The 10,467-nt window shown below is 42.4% G+C and overlaps 1 protein-coding gene and 1 long non-coding RNA gene across 2 annotated transcripts in view; one reads left to right on the forward strand and one right to left on the reverse strand.

Moving 5' to 3' along the window:
• LOC147137364 (uncharacterized) overlaps positions 1-10,467 on the forward strand; it is a 92,120-nt gene that overhangs the window by 77,529 nt on the left and 4,124 nt on the right. The window lies entirely within an intron of this gene.
• On the reverse strand, positions 115-10,075 carry LOC147137369 (serine/threonine-protein phosphatase PP1-beta catalytic subunit-like). The gene is made up of 8 exons (XM_086050395.1): positions 9,921-10,075; positions 6,695-6,826; positions 3,418-3,648; positions 3,236-3,340; positions 2,804-2,875; positions 2,274-2,425; positions 2,024-2,158; positions 115-1,940 (listed from the first exon to the last, which is right to left on the reverse strand). The coding sequence occupies exons 1-8, from the start codon at positions 9,970-9,972 to the stop codon at positions 1,836-1,838; spliced, it is 984 nt and encodes a 327-aa protein (XP_085906521.1). The 5' UTR covers positions 9,973-10,075; the 3' UTR covers positions 115-1,835.

Genomic DNA, 10,467 nt, shown 5'->3' on the forward strand with positions numbered 1-10,467 from the left:
GTTGATCATCGCATCATTTCAAAAACACCTTCTGTGAACAAACGGCCCTTTTGAGGCCTATTACATCAAAAGGAGGACAGTGCAGCAAAACAAAAAAGGAGAAACCACAACGACTGAGTTTCCATCCATTTATTGACTTTCAAACTCGTACAAATTGCAAAACTGGGTTAACACCTCACTCATTTCATGTATCGTCGATCATTATTAGGAAATAAATTAAAACGTAAAGTGTGTGTGAATAGAGGAAAAACAAACAAAAACAACCACAGACAGAAGAATGTCCCAAAGAGCAGAGAGATATACTAAACACCAGGTGGCGTCACGATCACAATAGCAATGCCAGGTCAGGTGCCAGCCTCTGCCCACTCCACCAGTCATCACACTCCAAAACGATGGGAGGAGGAGGAGTGGGATGGATGGACTACACTTGGCTTCAAAGCTCTCAAAAGACGCTATTTTGTGTCATCACGTATGATTCATTTGACCATTTAGTATTCTTATGAAACACTGACAGGAATCCACAAGCTGGCTTAAGCACTTACCATAGAAAAAGCATGGACATGCCACACACATCGCATTTCTCTATTCAAAATAATCAAGTAAAAATACTGACCATCAGTGAAAAATTCTATGAATTTGTTGTCATGTTTCGCCATTTAAAAAAAAAAAAAAAAAAAGGATTATGAGTGGGGAAATGATCCTGATACGACAAACAACAATAATCACAGTGGAACCTCCAAAGTTGAATGCTGGTACTGACCAATATTTTGTGAACTAAGTTTAACTTTAATTTGGATCTTTAGTGACCGACAATAGACTGTTCGTAGGGAGAGCAACGTGTGTTACTTTTGAATGCTTTAAATATACCTTTGGTGGTTGGTTTCGGTCACTTTTGCGACAATTAACTTTGCTGACGTCGGAGGTTCCACTGTGTCTGTGGAATATTTAAAAAAATGGAGGCACAGTGGAATCCATGTCTGGAGGGCGGGAAGTTCAACCTTTCATAAATACCGGTCCCTTCATATTTTTTGCAAGTCACTAGGGAGACGTCGCGCGTCGGTTGAAATCGATGTACTGCAATACACGTTTACACGCTCCTTGCTGGAATATCGGCTTAACGGGAGACGCTCACTTGGCAAAACGACACCAATTCGACTTTTTGTGTGTCTTTCAAGAAAAGAAAAAGTAAGCAAGTTATCCCCCCCCCCCAAACATTGTGTGTTAATACTATCAACATATTAACAAACAGGCAAAAAATAGAAATGCAAATAAACAGATTGGTCACAGCAATTTTAAGTACACGTACACATTAAGAAAAGAGCTGTCGATGGACGGGGAGGGGTGGGGGGTGGGGGGGGCGGTTGTTGTCAGTGGAAAGAAATAATATGAGTACAGTGGAACCTCCGAAGGAGAACATATAAGAGACTTCAGTTCATTGAGCATCTCCGATTTTTTTTTTTTTTTTAATGATTTTATTTTCATTGTGACAATACTTGACGAGAAATTAAACTTAACTGTCAGCGTCCGTTTGCTCAGCACAAAGCGAGTGTCAAGCAATCAAATCATCAATAACAGACCACTGAATAAAAATATAACCAGGCTAACGTCAATACACGCCACATCACCAGAGTTGTAGTAATAAATACATTTTAGATCATATAGCATCCGAACAATTGCTGTAGGATTTGAACTACAACTTTGGAGGTTCCACTGTATCTGTGCTATGCAGCGGAAGGAGAGGCTTGGGCTTGTTTAGTGAGAGGGTGTGTGGTAGCTTGTGTGTGTGGGGGGGGGCCTGGGGGGCTGCTTTGGGTTTTTACAAGGCTGCTGCGCGTTCACCTCTTCTTGGGGGCCTGAGTGGTGCGGGAAGGAGTGACAGGCCGGCCGGAATTGACCCCCCCATACTGATATTTGGCCTTCTTCTCTGAGGGCTTTAAGATCTTTAAACAAGAGAAATCAGACATTGATTGACACGATACTCCAATGTGTGTGTGTGTGTGTGTGCGTGCGTGCGTGCGCGCACCTGGAAGGAGCACATGAGCGATTCGTCCACGCTCATCATGCCGCCGGCATTGTCGAACTCCCCGCAGTAGTTGGGCGCCGAAAACAGCGTGACCAGTTGGCGCTTGGCAAAGAACTCGTATCCGTCCTCCACAACCTGCCGGAGGAGACGCGCGGCGTCATTCCCGACGCCTACGAAGGCGATCGATATAGAGACCGCCCGCGCCGCGCCGAGCCGTGCCTAACGCGCTAATCCGCAGCCAGCCGCTCACCTGGTGCGCCCTGCAGATGAGATCCAAGTCGTGGCGGTTGAGGAACTTGCTGACCACGTCGGCGCCGAAGGTGAAGGAGACCCCGCGGTCGTTCTCGCCCCAGCCTTGCACGTCCTTGTCCGGGTCTGACCAAAGCAGGTCGCAGAGCAGGCCTGGAGGCCAGGAAAAACACATATTCAAATGCAAAGCTGTTTAAAAAAAAATTTTTTTTTTTAAATACGATAAGGAATCCTGAAAATAGAAATTGACTGAACCCTTCACCATTTCTCCCCTCCCCTCGTTTTTTTTTTTTTGGAGGGGGGGAGCAAGCATCCATTTTTCATGGCGGTTTATCAACATTTATTGTAAATTGTTTTGGCTTAGAGGGTGGTGGTGGTTTACAAAAGTTTTTTCCCCCCGCAATGCATTTCAATGGGCGTCAATTCAACACAGATTTGCACTGTTCGTGGGTGGCCCGAACGACAATGATGGCTTCGAAAAGCGTTGGCTGTAATTTAGTCCCATGGAAGAGAAACACACAAACACTCTACCTGTATCGGGCACATCTGTTGGCCTCATGATCCTGCGGATCTGCTCCATTGACTGCAAATCTGGTGAAAGTCCTACAAAGTAAAAAACAAAAAAAACAAGATGACTTTGTCGATGTTGCTATTAAAATAATTTGCTATCGTTGGCCCTTTCTGCATTGTCACCACACGGGGTACTCGGTAACTAGCTGCGAGGAGGTTCTCTACTCAACTTTATTTATATAGCCTTTTAAAAACAGCCACAGCTGCATACAAAAAGTGCAGTACGTCAAGTAAAAATCAGACCTATAAAAACAAAGACAATTGTGCAAATGACACCCTAATCATGCTACTTCTACATTTCACACATATTAATGCTAGCAAAGTCCATGTTTCTCAGTTGTCTCCAGTTTTCATTTTGGCTGCATTGCCTTATTTGTAGGACAATTAACTGACCTCCGTGGCAGCAGAAGATCTTCTCGTCGATGATGGCGGCGATGGGCAGGCAGTTGAAGCAGTCTGTGAAGGTCTTCCACAGCTTGATGTTGAACCTGCGCTTACCTGGGGAGCGCACATACAAATGGTATTCGTCTGTGTATGCGTGTCGGGGCACGTGGGGGTGGTGGGGTATAACGCACACTCGTCGTAGAAGCCGTAGATGCGGTTGATGGAGGCGCACTCGTGGTTGCCCCTGAGCAGGAAGAAGTTTTCCGGGTACTTGATCTTGTAGGCAAGCAGCAGGCAGATGGTCTCCAGCGACTGCTTGCCGCGGTCCACGTAGTCGCCAAGGAACAGGTAGTTGGCCTCCGGCGGGAAGCCGCCGTATTCGAAAAGACGCAGAAGATCCGTGTATTGCCCGTGGATGTCACCTGATGACAATATATGACACGTTTGGATAGTCTATTTTTTTTTTTTTTTTGCTATGTTTTGATACAAAAACGGGGGATCCGGCGTCCCCCGTTCATGGTACTATGGAAGACTGCTAACAATGATTTTTTTTTCCCCAAAATTTTCCCTCCGTTTTCCATGGAAAACATACCGAATATTTTTTCATTCGCGGATTTTCACTATTCGTGGTTTTCGCTATCCCTCGCAAATAGCGTGGCTCGATTGTATCTTAAAAAGTGCGTTTTGGTTTGTCTTTGGATTTATTCGGATGACATCACACAAGGGCTCCAGGGACGGCAGAACCGGAAATGGTCTGGACAGGAGTGCCTTTCGTCCATCAACAGGCCAAGCCCCGATTCCTTTTATATCCCAAGTAAGAGCTGCTCTAATTCCGACTAAGAGCTCCATGCTTTCGGGTCGGCGCAGTAATAACAGGCTGCGTTGCGGTCGACGCGTGTGCCAGGGCCTTTCCGGCAAACCATCAAGCCATGCCACCGATCCACCCAAAAAAATTACTAATAACAGGCCCGGTTACACCGTGACTGCATACGGATCCGAATGGTCAAAATTACAACTTGCGTGACTTCTTGTATTACGCGGCGCCTGACAATATGGCGGCGACTCAAGCAAAAACCGCCTCTGGCACGGAAACGAGACATGACTGCATTGCAGCGTCTTATTTTTGCCTTCGTTGTGTGCAAATGAATGATTGGAGAAGCGATAAAGAATGTTTCGGTGATCATCGGGGATGTTTGTTTTGCTGTCCAATTGTGCAAATGAATGATTGGGGAAATGTTAAAGAATGTTTTGGTGATCTTACGGGATGCTTGTTTCGCCGCCAAATCGTAACCGCAGAAACTGTAATAACACGGTCTGGAAGCGGCTGTCGCTAAAGTGGGAAACTTGGAAGCTGGAAATCATCACTAGATAACCGACATATTTTTTTTCTTGTTGTAAAATGCCTCCACTCTTTTTCAGCCATGTTGTTAGCGGAAGCTAGTGTTGTCAAAATTTTGACCCAGATACGATACCTGTGTGCCGGTACTGAAACGATACCATGGCAAAAACTTATCAGCAGTAAACAGTGGAATAAGAGCTCACACCTCAACAACTTCAAATTCTTTTCAACCTCAAATGAATGTATATTAATTGAAACAATTACTATAAGGGTAATAATTCGAATACTTTTGTTAAAATACAAAAAAATTATTCGGAACCTATTCCAACACTTTAAAACAAGTGAAGAAAAAAAATCGTAACATTTGCATACACTACTCATGTATGGGGGGGGGGGGGGGGGGATCAAGAAAAGAAGCTCGAAAGACATTCGCCGTCCTCTATAAAAAGCAAACTGGTGCTAGTTACTTTACATTTCCGTGGGTGAACGTAGCAAAGTACACATCCCGACTGGGATATATTTATTTACTTTTATTTATACGGCTCTGGCGTGACAGTGCTTTCTCTCCGACACACCGACTTGTTTATTATTGCTGTCCCTGTCCAGCATGAGCAGAAGGAAAAGTGAACGGCTGCCGTGGGTTCGAATGGACTCAATTGTATGTTTTGTTTCTTCCCTGCGACTGATAAGATGTGCGCCAAAGAACACGGAAGAAAAGTCAAGAGTTGTCCAAAACGCACGGGACGCCCGAGTGCCTCCGTTCAGTGTATGGAACGATGAGAGGGAATTGTATTACGACCCTTAATAAGTAAGAGAGTGACCCAGGCGGGCGTTCTGTGATGCAGCGTGGTTATATAAGACAACTTCAGAGCTGCAGCACAAGAAATAGACTGTGTGTGTGTGTGTGTGTGTGTGTGTGCGTGTACAGAGTGGGAGTTCCCCAGTGGCGCAGCCCCTCAAGACTCACAATGCTGCTTTCTGCATGAGCAGCACACTCACATGGACTCACATCCCATCTCTTGCAATTTGTGGGGAGATGGACAAAAAGCTAGCCCCACGAACGCCAAAGTGTGCTATGCGGGCTTCCTCTAGTGGCACGCAAAAGAACCAGCAGATTAAACATAAATAACATCGATTTATAGTCAGCCCTAAAAAGGACTTTACAATAATATGTTCTATGCACCTTCACTAGTCTAAACACAGCGTTCTGATTAATATTGCATTTAATCAGCAGCAAGATCCCCCCCCCCTTTTGTCCATCTCAGGGGGCGGCCATTTTGTCACTTCTGTTGACTGAAAATGACATCGCAGTTGCTCGGGGCTCAGGTTACGACCAACGGCGGCTCACCTGTTTTCTGAAGCTGAGCCATGATTGGTCGTTACCCTCGAGCAACTGTGATGTCATTTTCAGGACGACAAATGACAAAATGGCCGCCTTCTGAGATGGACAAAACGGGTGGATTTTAATGCTCAACTCATATCCCACAAACTATATTAATCAGAATGTTGTGGTTAAACTAGTGGGTCTGCAGAGAACATTTTTTGCAAAGAACATTTTTGGGTTGACTTCTTCTTTAATACAGACGGCAGACACGTTTATCCTCTTTGCATTGAGTGGGAAGAAAAAAAATTCTACAGTCGAGACTTTAATTCCGTTTAGAATAAAATTTAAGATCAATTTTACAGTGTTCCCAATGTCCCAGGTTGTCCAAAAATGAAAATACAGTATTCACTTTCATTCATCCTATATTAATTCACTTCACTTGAATAATTGGTTGAACAATTTACCATAAACAAGATAAGACCATTTTTGAAAATGTTTATACAGCTACATCTATTTTTTTTTGTTGAATTAATTGTATTACTTATGAATAATATGACAACAAATATGACCTAAAATACAAATGAATACATTTACATAAACACTTTTTTATTTTTTTATTTTTTAAACCTCCTCAACAAATGACTTGGCCCATCTGTCCATTTTTAAAATCAAATGTAGCTCTAAGTGATGGAAGTTTCGCCCACTCATGTGCTAATGCAAGGCTCCGGCAGAGGTCTGTGCCATCGAGTTGATGACAAAAAGAGTAAACAGACAAAAAGGAGTACATGAGAAGCGCAACACTGACCACAGATCTTGAGGGGAGCTTCGAGCTCCAGCAGGATGGGCTGGCTGAGGAAGATCTCGCGGGATTTGATGCACAGACCCCGCACCTCCGCCTCGGTCATCTGCACGATCTTGCCCGGGCGACATCCCCTCACTGGAGCACACAGAGAATCATTTCACCTCCACTGTCAAATATCCATATTAGGGCTGCGGCGAGGTGGGGAATTAAAGTCGTTATTTTTTTCCCATGTTGCAATATTTTTTTTTTTTTAAATCATCCCAAAAAGCTTTATTGGACGATTTTGAACGAAAAAATATCCGCCAATTGAATGGGCCAGTAGGACATTAAAATAGCTAACAATGATGCAAACGAGAAATTCATTTGTATTCTTTTTGACAACAGCTAAAAATGAACACTCAATTGTTTTTTAAACATTACTTTTAAAGTGATGGGAATATATCTCTCTGAATGTTCTGAACTCCTATTTCGATGCCAAGGTCATACCATGAGGTACAGGACCAAGTTACTGCTGTATTTACATTTTTTTTTTTAGGCCTGGGACGATACAATTTTGTCCCAATCCGATACGGATCCCGGTACTCAGGTTGCGATCCGATACATATTGCGATACTTATAATATATATTTAAAAAACGGAGGCATGTGTTTCCAAAGTTTCAATTTAACTGCCATTTGACATTTATTCAAATGTCACAATTGAAAAGTGCATAAACTGTTCCACTAACTGTTCCTGACACACAGGAATGCAAGATAAAATGAAAAAGAAAAAACTCCAATGGCAAAGTTGAAGGACCTCAAATGTTCCAAAAGTATGTTATAGTTATAGAACATGCAAAACATAACATAACATAACATAACATAAGTATTCTGCCCTCCAGAATAGACTGAGTACAGTTTGGCAAAAGAGTCCAATGTTGTTGGTTTCAAGCCGTTTATTACACTTTGAAGTTAACTGTAACTCCAAACACACAAAACAAAGAATTACACAAAGTACACGTTCGAACAGAAATCACAGTACTTCATTTTATTTCCCATGGCTAATGCACAATGAAAACGCCATTAACTCGCTAACGAAAATTAGCGCACCACTCGCGGCTCTTGAATCCCTCAAACAACGGGCACTTATCCACAAGCACTGCAGGAAGGCACACAGAGAAAGCATCCAAACAATACTCGCAGGCATTTCTCTTCCTACGCTGACAAAAAAAAAAAACCCAAGTTGTAACTACGAAACTCGATTGTGATTTTCCTCTACTCCTCAATGTAACAACACTTATCTTCTTCTACATCTCAATACGAGGACCCACAGTGCCCCCAAGTGGCCAAGTCGTGCACAGCGTGCGCGCGCACGCACACACACACCCCCACACACCCACACACGCACACCCCCACACACACACGCACACACACACACGCAAACGGGGCAATATGTAAGATATCGAAAGTATCGATACTTCATCAATGTATCGATACTTGGTATCGGCACAAAAAGTATCGCGATACATGGCAAAACGATATTTTTACCCTACTCGTTTTCATGTAAGTGTATTACTAGAACAGATTTTCATACAAATAACTACTGTAATTGACTGAATTTGCACCTGTGTTTGAATGTTAGCGAAAGACACATTCCAACTTGTGCACAACCATTGTCACCATCCAAACAGAACTTGCTTTCCAGACAACCAACCGATACTTACAGAACATAAACAACATGGAGTCTTTTTGCCCTTTATGTTCATGCATCACAGCAGTGACACTGCGAAATAAATCCCATTAAAGTGTGCCAAGGACATTTTAAACGATGCCAAAGCAGCACGGTCCACTCCCGGCAAAAAAATAAATAAAACGTCTCTCTTGGGAACAGCAAGGCTATTAATTAAGAACATGAAATGATGATCATATCTCTCTTTTTCACCTCTTCTTGCTTGCAATCTAGTCCTCCTACCATAAAAATGTTTTTCAATTAGTAAAGCAGCACTTAGCAAAAATGTCCACTTGTTCATGCACAACAATCCACATCCGATTAAATAAAAAAAGCCAGGTTATCTTTGTCTTATGTTGTCATGTGTTAGTGTATATTTAAAGTAGCTGATATTATCTCTTTTAAAAGCTGCAAAAATCTGCCAATTTTCCCCCATTTTAAAATTGCTAATATCAGACATTTAAATTTAGTCGGGCAATTGTTTGTGATGAGTCGAAATTCCACGAGTCTAGCATCCAGCAACTGGCTGTGTTTTAAAGTCTCAAACGTGCAAACTGAGGCCAGTAAGAGGAGCCTATTTTACTTTGACCTAGAATGACCTTTTAAGAGTTGACTCAAACTGGCCTTCTTGGTCTCTTTGTATAGTTTTAAGCTAAAAATAGCTGACTTTATTAATAGTGGTTTCTCCTGCCCTGGAATGTAGCGCTTTTCTTTGCACATTGACTTGATCTGGTCAGTATCTACTGCTGTCCGTTGTGAATGGATGGTTGTTGATCGGACAGTTGTATTGTTGTTTTAGCTGTTTTATGTCTGTGTTCTTTGATGTTTACAAAATGTGAATTGTGCTCGACAGTAACTGAAATTTCGGGAAAAACTGCTGTGACGCCTCGTAATTTTTAACATTTTGTAAATTGCGATGCTACCACGTTACAGTTTCTAGGCAAAAAAAAAAAATTCTCGTTTTTGATTAACTCTTAGCCCTACTACACTACTGCATTTTAATGTTAGCAGTGATGGTGGTACTTAAGGCAGCTAAGTGATTTTTTTTAAGTAGTGTTAAGTGTAAAAAGTTTGAGAACTACTGATTCATCAAGCTTGGGACGTTGTTAATGTAAACGACGAGTTGTTTCCAGGAAGAAAAGTAAGACGAGCTAAGTTTGAGAGTTTTTGGACGTTTCTACATACACGTAGCTGCCACTCCTACTCGATCCAACGTTACATTCAACCTCCGTCATTTTTGTCATATTAATAACGTCATACATAAGAGAGAAAGTGGGCTTGAACGTCGTAAAGTACACGACGAAGCTAAGCGTTGCTAAATGTAGGCGTTCACCGACCGACTGTTTATAAACACTGAGAGAGGCTCGAGATAGCGCGGGGCTAACAAGCTAGCCAGTTAGCCCCGCTGCTATTTTGGCGACGTAAAAGGGAGGCGGCTGCTCCGGAGGTTTCGGGAGCAAGCCCGCGAGATGAGCAACCCGGGGTGGAGAATTCTCGATCGCTCGGTGTGTGTTTCTACTCACCTTCCAGAAGGCGAGAGATAAGGCTGTCCACGTTCAATTCGCCCTCCGCCATCTTCACGCTCTGTTGGGAGTCGTACTGGACGAGAAGCAAGAAGCAGTGCGTCCGGCATACACTCGAGGGCGCTAGTGTCACCCGGCGAGACAGTTTAACTGAAAACTTTATTGATATAACTATTTTATCTTTCAAGTTACATATTTGTAAAAGTTGTTCTATGTTGTGATGCGTAAATGTATAAAAACAATTAAATATAAAATAAATTGCTAGTCCCACCCGGCGAGGTAGTTTACTGTCACCCAGCGAGGTAATTTATCAACAACTTTATTGATAAGACAATTTTTGCTTTTAAGTTACAGTAAAAAAAATATTCAAATGTACTAACGTATAACCGTTAATTATATAGTCCTTTAATCTTTTTAAATAATTGTAGTTTTTTTTTTACCTTACTATACAGTTATTTAAATTCCACTTTACTCAACTAAACTTTATAGGGCAATTTAAAAGGGAAGTCAAGTCAAAAAATTTCTTTGACACTGTCATACCTTTATT

The sequence above is a fragment of the Filicampus tigris genome, chromosome 13 (genome assembly GCF_054856515.1).
Source record: "Filicampus tigris isolate MCC_2025a chromosome 13, RoL_Ftig_1.0, whole genome shotgun sequence".
Classification (NCBI taxonomy): Eukaryota; Metazoa; Chordata; class Actinopteri; order Syngnathiformes; family Syngnathidae; genus Filicampus; species Filicampus tigris.

Coding starts and splice junctions, on each gene's coding strand:
- LOC147137369 (XM_086050395.1), bottom strand. CDS start 9,972: ATGGCGGAGGGCGAATTGAACGTGGACAGCCTTATCTCTCGCCTTCTG. Junction 3,649..6,694: donor AGCTCCCCTCAAGATCTGTG/GTCAGTGTTGCG, acceptor TATTGTCATCAG/GTGACATCCACGGGCAATAC. Junction 2,426..2,803: donor AACAGATGTGCCCGATACAG/GTAGAGTGTTTG, acceptor CCTGGCCTCCAG/GCCTGCTCTGCGACCTGCTT.